Source organism: Rhinolophus hipposideros, assembly GCF_964194185.1.
Source record: "Rhinolophus hipposideros genome assembly, chromosome: 26".
Lineage (NCBI taxonomy): Eukaryota > Metazoa > Chordata > Mammalia > Chiroptera > Rhinolophidae > Rhinolophus > Rhinolophus hipposideros.
Window position 1 is genome coordinate 8,100,088 of NC_138072.1, and position 13,501 is coordinate 8,113,588.

The window sequence follows — 13,501 nt, forward strand, 5'->3', positions numbered from 1 at the left end:
CAGAACCAGTAAATTAAATAATGTAGAAACTGATTTTTTTTCTAACGCAATTTTCCATTACAATGTAGGTCAATGGTTCTCATTCCTGAATGTTTCAAGAGTCGTCTGGAGAACTTTTGATTTTATCCATTTCAGTGAGGTGTAATTTACATGCAATAAACTTCATCCATGCAAAGGGTACAATTCAGTGAGTGCTTAGAGATGGGTCCCTGTGAAATCACGAGGATCACTCCAGACACTTTCTCACCCTCTTTTTCAGTCCCAGGCAATACACTGATCTCCTTTCTGTCACTATCATTTGTGTTTTTAGGAACTTTATAGAAATGTGATTAGCATTAAGTACTCTTCTGCCTTCTTTACTCAGCATATCAACTGAGACTTGTCCACCTCTCATGCAGTCCTTTGTATTGTTGAGTAGTATCATTGCATGCATGTACCATATTTTTGTATCCATTCACCGATTGATGGGTGTTTTTGTTGTTGTTTTTTCTAGTTTTTGGCTATGGTGAATAGAGGTTCATGAATATTTATGTGCATGCGTTTTATGTGGACAAATTCTTTCATTTCTTTCAGACAAATATCCCTGAGAGGAATAGCTGGATCATATAGTAGGTGTATGTTTAACAGAATAGATATGGATAATCTTGTCAAAATGTAACTTTCTAGCTACTTCCCCAGGGATTAGGATGCAATAGATATGTGATGGGATTCAGAATTTTCTGTTTTTAACCACTTATCCGGGCAATTTATTTATATATATATATATATATATATATATATATATATATATATATATATATACACACACACATATATATATATGTATATATATATATATATGTTCTGTAGATAAAAACTAATAGATGATTTAATCAAATGGTCACTTTTAGTCAATAAAAAGTATGGTCTTGTAAAGATAACAAAATTAAGTTTGAAATCCTTGATGTGGTCGTCTTAAAGACCCTGCATGATTTGGCCCCTTGTATTTCCACCTCATTGGGCTCCATTTTCCTTGCTTTCCATGCTCTGTCTGTAGTGGATTCTCTCCATGTTGTGTCTTTGTTCATTTGTTTATTTATATACCATACCCTCTCCCACATCAAAACTACTTTCTCTACCTAACCTGCTCTACGTCCCTTTTCTGCCAAGCTGACTTAAACAGCCTATTTCAGATTCTAAAACTCTTCCTTCGGGAGGCCTTTATCAATCGTCTTAAACTGGGTGCCTGTTCCTGGTACCTTTTATTATACTTTTCTGCATCTTACTTTTGGACTCTTTTCAAATTATAACAATGAAACACACAAATCATCAGGATGTATTTCGATGGCTGGACATTTACAAAGTAAACACACACACAAACACCTCTCAGACTAATATACAGAACGATTTCAGACTTTCACAAGTCTCCGCTTCCTTTGGGCTATCACCCCATCTTCTGCTATCACCCCATCTTCTGCTTCTATCACCACTGATTCATTTTCCTATGTTTGCAATTGACATAAATGAAAAAAATGACTCTTTTGTTTCTAGCCTCTTTCACTCAGGACATGCCATTTCGCATGTTGCTGTGAGCAGCAATAGTCAGTCCGTTTTTACTGCTACATGTGGTCCATACTCTAGAATTTATTGTCCGTTCTATTGTTGATAGAAATTTGGGTTAACAAGCTTTTGATTATTAGTATTCAACTTTCTATGAACAACCTTGCGCATGTTTTTGGTACACATAGGTAAGCATTTGTTTGGATAAATATGTGGCAGTATATCATTAGTCTATGTGTCTATCCTTACGTTTTATGCCTTTACCACCTTGTCTAACAAAGCTGTATAGATAGTCTTGATATGCGGTAGCGTAAATCCTCCAGCTTTGTCCTTCAGAATAACCTTGGCTACTCTAAGTCCTTTGCCTTTCCATATACATTTTAGAGGTAGCTTGTCAATTTCCACAAAAATCCTGGGATTTTGAATGAGACTACATGGATTCCTCAGACAAAATCACAAAGACTCGGTATTGAATAACAGTAAGTCTTCAAATCCATGAACATTAATACCTTTCCATTTGGTATTCAGGTCTTCTCTATTTTCTCACAGTAATATTTTGTAGTTTTCAGTATAGAGGTCTTGTATTATCTTTTACTAGATTTGTTTCTAAATCTGTTACGTATTTTGGTTCTATTATACGTGGTGCTTTAATTTTCTTTTTTTATCTTCCACTTGTTTTTTGCTATTCAGTAGGACCATCTGATATCTGTACAGTGACATTTATCGAACATCTTTGCTAAATTCATTTGTTAAATTGAACAATTATATATTATCTGAAGGTTATATACAGAGGGTGCCAAAAAGTGTGTACACATTTTAAGAAAGGAAAACTGTATTAAAATTGTAATACTCAATATATACTGATAACAAAAGATGAATACAAGTCATGTGTATACATTTTTTTGGCACCCCCTGGTATAGAATCATGACATCTCCAAATATAGTTTATTACTTCTTTAGTGTTCTTAATGCATTTATTATTATTACTATTATTATTTGCTCTGGGTAGTACTTCCAGTACAATGTTAAAAAATAGTTTAATACTGGAATTCTTTGTTCTTTTCCTGACCTCTAGGAGAAAGCATTCACTGTTTCACTATTAGTAGACTTTTATAAAACCACGTTTACCAGAATGTCGCATTCCTAGTTTGCTAAGATATTATCATGAATAAATATATTTTATCAAATTTATTTATTAAATCCATGGGGATAATTTAGAAGATAACATCTTCATTAGGTTAATGTGATGAATCACAAATTTTTGGGGGGTCTTGTTTATTACCTTAATTGTACTTTTTGTTTTCTATTTCATTGATTTTTTGCTTTTATTTTTATTACTTCCTCCTTTCAATTTTCAAGGATTCTATTTGGTATCTTTTTTATTTTTCTGTTTTCTTAAGCTGGAAACTTAAATTATTGAGTTTTAACTATGCTTTTTCCACTACATGCATTTAAACTTTCATTGTTTAATAATAAGTCTAATACCATTTACTCCATTGGGATGAAATTGAAATTCTATCTACTAAGATCTTAATTTGCTATTATTTCAGTTCTAAAATTCCTGTTCTAAAATATTCCAGTTCTCTGTTTAAATTCTGCATCTTTAATTTATTTTCTTGACAATATTTATCATACTTATGCTAAAATCTGTGTCTGGATAATATGTATACATATGTGTGTGCATGACATATTTATATGTGTACATGTGTATATAACATTCGAAATATATGTGTGTGCATTTATATATTATATATATATAATAAATATTTATACATATAAATATTTGCCTATACATCTAGATTACTTGAGGATTTATTTTTATTTATTTTTTTTATTTGGCCCTATTTCTCAGTATTCATAGTAATTTTGGATTCAATACCAGACACTGTGTACAAAAAATTATAGACTCTAGTTGATGTCATCTTCCTTCAGCAAACATTTGAATATTTTGGCAGGCAGGTAACTTTTATCTTATTGGTAGTTGAGATGGGTTGAGGCTTTACTCCTGGCTTTGGAAAGATTGGTCTATCTCTGGCTTACACTTGCTGATAGGATTTCAGCTGAAAGCCTGGCCTATTTACCAGGACCTTCTCCTTGGTAGGCCCTGAACTCTAATGTTTTGTCTCTCAAGCCCTGCTTTCTGCCCCCCTCCACCCCCATACTATGCAATATAGAAATCAATCAACCAATCAGAAGGAAAAAGCAAAGGCAAATTAAAGCTTCACCTAAATGTTTCTCCTATTTCTGGGATCTCACTCCCATAAGTCCTGACAGTCCTAGATAGTTACTCAGTAATGTCTTTAAACAGCAATATTTTTAAGGCATTTTATTTAGCTTTTTTTTTCTTTTATTTCCTTCAAAGGAAGATTTTTTTGATATGCCTCATAGCTAGAGACAGAAGTCACTTGTAATTATTTAACTATGCATTTGATGCATGATTTCAAGGCAAGATTTTAAGCTCCCTAAGGTTTGGGACCACACCTGTTTTGCTCACGACCCTTTCTAAAATACCAAGCATAGCATCTGGCAAATGGGGTGAGAGGAATAAGATCTGTATATAGACTAACTAAATGACCAAATTCCTCCATTTAAAGGTGAATGTAAAAAGCAGAGCCAAAAGGCTTGAAAAACAGTTTGCAGAAAATACAAGAAGAAACCTGGTGATAAATATTTGGTTTCCTTTTATTTTTTAAAAGAATATACTGGTATCGTATTGTGTAGGGGCACAAATGGTGGGGATTAAGAAAAGTCTCTTGTTTTGAAAATCTTTGTTAATCTTGAAGAAAGCATTTATAATAAAGAAGTGGAAAAAAAGGTTGAGGACTGATTGGTAGGTGAGAAAATGGACATACAGAGTCTTATTTTCTAAGACTGACTATGAGGAAGAGAGAAGAAATAGAGTTAGATTTACAAGTGTGTGTTAAAGCTAACTACTAAAAATGCAGAAATAAGAGGTAGATCATGTAAGCTCCAGAGAAAGAATATAGCAACTGAAAAAACAAAGGTCAGGATTTCACAGATTGAGTAAAACTAAGTGAATGATCAGCGATATGTAGTAGAAAGAGGTTATAAAAGAGTATCATTAAGATTTATGTGGTTTAGGCACATAAAAGACATGTGTGAATGGAACTGCTCATGATTCAAAATTCTGAGTTTAAAAAATATCAGCCATAAATGCATTTGTATAATAATAACCACAAAGATACCATGTGCTAATCCCTTACAGTGATTCCAACATTGAAATCCTACAATAATCCACTTTACAGATGAAGAACTTGAGCTGCAGTGTCACCAGGGAGATGACTCTTGCAAAGTTGCACACAGCATGTTGGGGCGACAGGTTGTAAACCTGGGGAGTCTGACTCCAGACCCTACACGCTTTACTGCCGCCATGTTTGCCTCCCTTCCAAACTAAAACTCCAACGTTAATACCTCTCCACTGCCCTTGACTGGACACAGAATCCAATCAATTTGATGCTGTTCGCCCACCCATAGCACTGATCATTGTTGTTTATACAGCACTTTCGAGATTAAAAGTGCTTTTTTATTGTGCTATATGTGTGTATTGTGACTGTCATCTTAAACCTATTGCAGTAAGTCCTAATGATTTGTGTAGGTAAAAGTGTCAAAATGTCATTAACCTCCAAATTTAGTAAGCCTAAGGAGATCCTGTGTCGAAGAGGTGTGCAAAACCTCGTTCCTAACAGCAAAATGGGACAAAAACAACTCCGGGGTGTAGCACTTTCACGGTAACAATTGACACACAAGTAACATCACCTGCAACTAAGGACCATGAATGAGAATTCCTTTTGGCCTCTAGTACTATACAGCTTAAAACATATGTCTTACACATCTTAGGCCAACAAAGACTAATCCCAATTATTTTGTGCAATCCAAGATAAAATTCCAAAGGGAAACGGAACCAACTACCAGGCCAGCCCTACCATTACCGTTCCAAACACAACGCGACTTTACAGACGTGTGCTTTGAAACGCGCCACTTTAAAATCCCAACGGCTAAAATACGTGTAGCCACCATGCCTTGGCCTTCATAATGAATGTGGCGAATGGGGAACGAAACGGTCCTCTACCATCCAACAATGTCATCTGAAAACATTTCTGAGAAACCTGCTTATACCTCTCCACTAAAGGTAGTAAGAACTGAACAATCCAAACATTTACTTCACATCCTGATGTCACTTCTTAACATTCCCTGGGTTCGTCCGACTTCTCTAATACTAAAAACTGCATACACATTTGGGTCCCTGTCCCTCTCAGTCTACACAGATGAGCACCATTGGACATTCAGATCTCCTGTTTCTATCGCCAGTGGAACGATATCAGGAGCCTCGTCACTGCCCAAGAGCCACTTCCTTCTTTGCTCTGTTCTAAAGGTTCACGTTCTTACTCTTACCTTTATTTCTACATTGTGACAACCTGTTCGTGAAACTGCTGGGTCATATAGTAGATGGATATGTTTGTTTTTCAATAACTAGCCAAAATCTACATCAAAGATTAGATAAGAATCCATGGTTCCAATTTCCCTTAAGAAAACTTGGCACTCTATTTATTTATTTTTTTTAAGTACTTTCTGGCAAAATGACTTCCTCCCAGTGAAAGGAAAACAAATACTGGGACACCAAGGGTGTTGAAGGTCAGAATTAATATGCTTTTACTAATGAGTCTCTCTGAAGAACTTTGCCCTACTTGTACCTTCACTGTAACTGCTTATAATCAGTTTTCCTTTAATGAAGGGCTTAAATGTCCCTGTTTACTAAAGATAATAAAAATAATAACAATATCGCCTAAATATCACACAGCAAAAGACATAAAATATGTGCTTTTAAAGCATATTGATTTTGGGTGCATTTCTCTTTCCATAGATTGGTAATTAATTGTATCTCTGGATCCTAAAGCATTTTAGTTCAGCCATTTTTTTGGGGGGGAAGGCAAAAACACGAAGAGACCAAAATGTATGACAATCATTTAGTGTCCTTGAACGGCCTTATTAGGAAGAAAGTGTACCGAGTTCTCATCTGCAAGATACCCAGCATCAGTAATCACTTTTCTCCCGAAGACAAATAAAAGGGAATTGTATGCAGGTGCACGCGAATGCTCACATCCCCAGTGGTTTGCTACAAACATCTCCCCAAAGGCAGTTCCTGATTTCTGGGCAGGGTCACCAGTAAAGGCAGTTTAAAAGGCTGGTGTGATTGGCATCCAGGTACTACAATAGTCAAACCTTCCCCCAAATGATCATGGACCTGCTTTTGCTAATAGGAAAAAAAAAAGTGTCAAGGAGACAGGGGGTCACCTTTGGAATGCCAATCTGAGCAGTACTGCAGCTTTCTGTTTTTACCAGGTTTCATTTGGATTAGTAGCATTACATGGAAAGGACTAAAGTCTTTATGTAAATCAAATGTATTTACTCTGCATTCCTCCACAAAATGAGCATTTTCTTTCTTTTCCCCTCTACAGGCACAGTGATATCCCTTTGCATTTGCAGAAGTTGGGGGGGTTGGGGAGGGCGTGTGTGGAGATTCCTGCTTGGATGGAGAGTTCTGTTAATTCCATGTGATGAGGAAAAGATTTTACCATGAGTGTTTAAATAATTTTCTAGTTACAAGATCACGAAATTATGTTGAATGTGCTATTTCTTTACACCCTGTGATATAACCCAAGAACTGAATGTCCATTTGATATTGAGTAAGTCTCCCCATATCATTTAATTCTTCAGATTAGTAAAGGTAAAGAATCAATTTATGTTCATCGTCTATTGTGAACATGGGATTATGAAAAGGAATCATAACTCAACAACCTATTGAAAAACCTAGGTGTTTTTAAACTCACCTATTTCTTTGGTAATAATCTCCACTTTGATTTTTTTTTAATTTATTGGGGTGACAATTGTTAGCAAAATTACATAGATTTCAGGTGTACAATTCTGTATTACATCGTCTATAAATCCCATTGTGTGTTCACCACCCAGAGTCAGTTCTCCTTCCATCACCATATATTTGATCTCCCTTACCCTCATCTCCCACCCCCCACACCCCCCTTACCGAATTTTTTGACGCTATCGTTTCCTGTAGTCACTGATTTGGAATTTTAGATGTTAGAGATATTGGTTATCTAGTACCATCCTCAAGGGAGAAGATGAACATGAATTCACTCACAGAAAAAGTCTATCCAATATCTCCAGTCAATAGACTAATTTATCAATTTTCAACAACAAAATTAAGTGTAACATTTTAATATGGAGTAATGCATTTTATTCATACCCCACATGTAACATTTAAGCCAACATATTCTGTATGTGTAACAGTAAACAAATTAACAGAATGTTGATTTTTATAAATTGCAGAAGACTATTGGAAAAACTTTTGTGTCATCATAGGCACTTAATAAATATTTGTTAAATGAATACTAATTAATAGCTAATGTTTAACGACTGTAAGTAATCTGTGTGGCAGAGACTGTGCAAAGTTCGTTAGGTGTGTTATCTTCTTCAATCTCCCTACCTGCTCTATATCAATAATGTTAGTAATATTATTATGCCAGTTTTAAAGAAAAGAAAACACACACAACAATGATTAAGGGCTCTGTCTAATTACATGTAGCTAATAAAAATACGGGGCCTGGATCTGAAAGTATCAGTCTGCTCCCAAAGCCTTCACTTTTGAATCATATAGAAGTGAGAGAATACTGCATGGTCTGAAATTCATACTATGATGTAAATAACTGATAATATGTCCTTCCTGGAGATTAGAGTTTTAAAAGATCACTTGTATCAGAAAGGAAGAAGGATTACAAAACAACAACAAAAACCAGCTGGTTAATATTTCTGCCAAAAGGTAGGTTTTGACAGTTTGTTTATAATACTAAGCTTAGTAATTTACAATATTAAGCGACACGTTAGGACATATATTCATATGTTTGAATTGTTTTCATTATAGCATATGGGTAAACATATTTAGGCAAATACGGAAGAGGACTGACAACCATTTTCTGAACTATAATAATGAGGTAGTTTATGCTGAGACTCATGGCTACGGAACATGTTATGAATGTATTTATAAATCTTTTCATTGATGGTTAAATCTGACTTATGTTTTAATATACAAAATGTGCATAATAGTACACATCACCACATATTTGTTTTTGAGGGTTGTCTGATTACTTCTGGAATCATTTCAGTTAGGGTTTGAGATTTTGAAATGAGTAATTCAAAACAAAAGCCATCTAAGTTCTTTTTATAGTTATTCACTTTTAAAATATGTCATTGTTTTAGAGATTTCCAGGATTTGCTCATTAAATTTGCCTCAGAATATAAAAACTGCATAAAATAAATTGGAATGTGAGTTAAAAGGACTGACACGTAGCACTTAGGCCTGTTTAAAATACTTTCACTCAGATGTCATACATCTAGTTTCAAGTAACACTTTGGAATTAATAGCTATGGGCAAAACAAAACAAAACAAACAAACAAAAAATGGTCCCCAGATGGCTTTGAGGAAATTAATAAATAAATAACAGAGACACCATTTACTGTTACTCAGAAAGCTAACAACCAGAAGACAAATCAAAGTTTAGCAGTGTTGGGTAAGGAATATTTGGGTGATAACTATTTCACCTCCCATCCTCATGTATTACTTTTAGACACTTCTTTCTCCTCAATTCCCAAAGACCAGTCCACCTGTGCTCCATTCCATTTCCAGGGTAAAGCACCAGTTTTAGAATCAGAAGCCTCCCATGTACCTTTTCACCCTGAAATTCAGGAGGTATGATACCTTGAGGAAGCCACTTATCAAAGCCTCAGTTCCTCATGTGCTATGAAGGTAAAAATACCAACCTTACAGGGTTGTAGAGGGTTTGAATGAGAGACTGCATAAGTCCAACACTCATTATACACTCACCTTTCTACTTAGTTTAAATGTACATTTAAGGAAAGCCACTGAGCTGGCTTTGTAAAATTGTCCCAGCTCATTAACGGGGTAAATTTAGTTTAGCAATGACCCAGCTCAACCAAATTATTCCACCAAATATGCCAGTTGAGCCAGAGTATCAAACCAATAACCTGATGTAGACTGGTTCCTTTACAAGCTAAAGAGAGCCTTAAAAGGAAGGCCAACCTACGGACACAAACAAAACAGCCAGTACTGCCCAGCGTGGGGCCTGCATGCAGAGGTTCTTCTCCAGGAAACACCAAAGCTCAGGGGGTAGCTCACGCCAAAATTGCCATCTCCCTGCCTTATCCTCCCAATGATGTGTACTGCAAACACATTTTCTGTGCAGCTGGAGACTCTGTCATAAACAGAAGGCTCTCGTTTAGTAGGGCTGGTGTTTACAGCCTAACTTTTTTAAAGAGGAATTTGGAAAGCTTCCCAGACACTACATCTGCCCCTAGCCCTTGCACCTCAGAGTGTAAGGGCAGCGAGGGAGATGGAGCAGACGACTAAATTTATTAACGCCGGACGGGCCACTCTATCTGTTGCTACAATGACCATAGGTGATCCCATCAAAAACCTGTCTGCTGGCCAGCCAGCCAATCCAAGCTGACATGCTTGCAGCAGCTATACCCGCATGAGGGAAACTGATGCTGTTTCCTGGAAGAAACATATTACAAGCCAAAGGTTGGGCCTGGGAGGTGGTTTCTATTTCCACTTGAGAAAAAGGCTTTTACTTTTTATCTGTAGGTTCTCTTCCACCTACTTTTTTTTTTTTCCTTCCTTTCTTTGACATTTACAAATATTAAGCAGAAGTTGAGCATTTTAGGGGACCTTAGGGGTTGCATTTCTAATACTCAGTGATGGTTTTGATGCACTAGTTAAGTGTGCATTAATCTCAATATATCTCAGCTGGAGTGTAATCATGATTCATTACAAACGTACCTCAGCAGCCAGCCTCACATAAAAGCAAAGTATGTACTATTTTAGGTACAAAGAACACAATGCTATCTGAGCTACAGTTTATAATTCAAATCTCATTTCATTGTCTTCAACATAAGCAACATTTTAAAGACAAGCGAATCGCTCCAAAATGACGCTCTCATGGATTAAATGAATATGATTATGAGTTTATAAAATAATGTATATCTTATACTTCATGAATTTTAAAAAATTGAGAAAGTGAAGTATGTATCATAAATAAGTACAATTTTCTATATCTAGAGTGAAGCAATGCTCCTAAAAGTTTTAGTTTATACAGGTACTAGGATTTCCAGAATATTGCAGATGCCGCGGAAGGCAAATGAGGCAGGTTGGGTCACAAAGCTGAGGGTTGGATTCTGTCTCTATTTAATTGTTTTGATATTCAATTGGAGATTTTTGCACTGATTTTTTTCACTTTAAAACATTATTTATATTGATCACTGAGTTTTTTGGTGCTTTGAAATTCTGTGCCTGAAACACATACCTCCCTTCCCTTACTGTCGTCCTGGCCCAGAGAAGCTGTGTTTTCCCTGAAATTACTTTTTCCTGTCATGCTCTCCCCAGAACATGGTGTAGTAACAGTTGTTATACTTAAAGAAAATGTTACATCACGTTAAGTGTTAGGAATACTTGGATGAAGAAAGTTAAATAGCTTTCTTATATAATGTAGAGGCATTACTTTCCTGAGGTATACTGAGAATCTCCCACAGCATGGCGCATTGCGGAGTCTCATTTGCCCATAGAACATTTTCACAGATCAGGTGAGTAATATTCTGAGAACCATGTTCTGGTAAATAGTATCCAAGAGCCATTTTTAGCAAATACTTTGATCCAAAACAGCAGCCTTTTCACATTTTTTTTTCCTTTTCTTTCCTCCACTTTCCCCCCATTATTTTTTTCCCCAGAATATTGAAAAGATGGGCATGTTAACACAATCAAGCTAAAGAAATCAAAGGGTTGAAGTAGCATTTCTATCAATAGACATAGTAAAAAGTCATTGGAAAGGTATATCAAAATAATAGAAAACACCTTGGGGGTTAGTGCCTCTAAAGTAAAGTGACGTCAAACATCAAACACACTTACCGGTAAAATCTGTATTGACTGGGTGAGTGGTGCTGGGAAATTTGTAATATCCATTTCCTATGAAGCGAATTCCTTTCATCACTGTGGACCCAGGAGCTGGTAGAGATGACTCTCTCCTTTCCAGCTGATACACAGGAGAAGGTCCATTCAGCTCTTCAGGTGCGAGCCATCGGAGACGGATGGTCGTGCTGTTGACTTCTTCAGCCAGAGGAGGCCTCATGTGAGCTGGGGCTAAATATTAGAAAACACTTGTTACATTCAAGAATGTGGTTTCTATCTCTAGACACAGATATCCACACATATGTAAGCATGCACTTGGGTATGCCACACTCAAAATCAAATCCATTAGGGTCTCTAGTATTTATATGGTTCTAGGAACGGAAAACACAAGACAGTGTTTATCTAAAATGTGAATAAACAGTTTCACTGACTAGGAAAAGAGGGAAGCAGCATATGAGGAAGCTGAATCCGCCCATCCCACAAGCAAACTGAAATATGCACGTGTAGAAGTAGCGATTATTCCTGCGAGACAACCAATCACTGAATGGACAGCTTCTGACAACAAGCAAGAGAAAGAGACCATAGAGAAGGCTGGGACACTGAGGGACAATGCTCCGGGGACCCACGGGGAGCTGCGGAGACTCTCAGGACAGAGGAGCCAGTGAGCATTCCAGGTTAGGTCCCGTCCACCTTGACGGGGCTGCAGAAGCTGTACCGGGGGCTTTGGCCTACCTGCTAGATGACGCAGCCGACGCAGCCAGTTCTTTATAGCTACACAACCTGGAGCCTTCTGCCTCCCAACCAAGGAAGCAGGAATAACAGGGTGCCAGCATACACACCAAGCCTCCCTGCCCTAGCCCAGGTGCCATGAGCGTATGCCGGGCTCCAAGCAGCTTCCCTCAACTACCTGGGACTAGAGCCTACACAGAGGTCATTTCTACACAGGACCACTTTCAATATAACAACTGTCATGCAGGGACTCTGGTCCCTCTCTTCACATAAGAATGCAGGATATGGTGAGGCCAAAAATGAACACATCCACAGAGCCATAGATAGGGGAGTCATACCACTATATTCTCGGTGGCGGCTGGGTTGGAATACGGGAAGCAAGAGCCATACCATCCGCAATCCGCCGTCCACTTCTCTGCCTGCCAACCAACAAACCAATCAACCAACCCCACTTGCTAACTGCAATCCGTCGTGCTAACTGGCTACAGCTGATGGCCAACTGGTCACAGCTGATGGCCATCTACTACCCGAGCCAGCAGAACCTTTCCACGTGAGGCTGAGAGCCTGGAAACTGCTCTCTGTCCTCATAACACCCCAGTGAGAGACTGTATAGGGGAGACCAAGGAACTGCAGGAGCTCTTGGGAGCTTCCAGAATTCCCCACTGTTAGGACAGGTGAGCACCACTCTTTATATCCACCTCCATCCGAGGGCAGGGGTTCTATCCGGGTGTGTTCTGGCTTACCTGCAAGGTCTCTGGAGCCCATTTTAGCCAAACAAAGGGAGCAATCAGAATCAACAGGACATTGCTATGGCACCTGGCCTCTCCTCCCAGAGCTGCTGGGGCTCAGAATACCTTATGCTCCCATTCAGCGCCCACCTGTCTTCCAAAACCACCCGGCACACACAGTCTACACAGAGCCTGCTTACAGATAAGCTCACTTTTCTAAGACTGGAAGACACAGCTGTTTTGTCTCATTCATATAAACAAACACAGAAGTTCAAACAGAATGAAAAGACAGATGAATATCTCTCAAATGAAGGAACGAGAAAAATCTCCAGAAAGAAAACCAAAGGAAATGGAAAAAAGTAATTTTCCTGGTAAAAAATGCAAAGAAATAGTCATAAGGATGCTGACCAAACTTGAGAGGAACTTAGGGAGAACTTCAACGCAGAGTTAGAAAGTATAAGAAAGAATCAAGCAGACATGAAGTATACAATAA

The 13,501-nt window shown here is 37.6% G+C and overlaps 1 protein-coding gene across 1 annotated transcript in view; it reads right to left on the reverse strand.

Moving 5' to 3' along the window:
• Positions 1-13,501, reverse strand: part of USH2A (usherin) — a gene marked incomplete at both ends in the record, with an annotated part of 554,530 nt that overhangs the window by 368,145 nt on the left and 172,884 nt on the right. Inside the window, one exon of the mRNA XM_081039194.1 lies at positions 11,552-11,782. Coding sequence (XP_080895320.1) covers positions 11,552-11,782 — 231 coding nt within the window. The remainder of the gene's footprint in view (positions 1-11,551; positions 11,783-13,501) is intronic.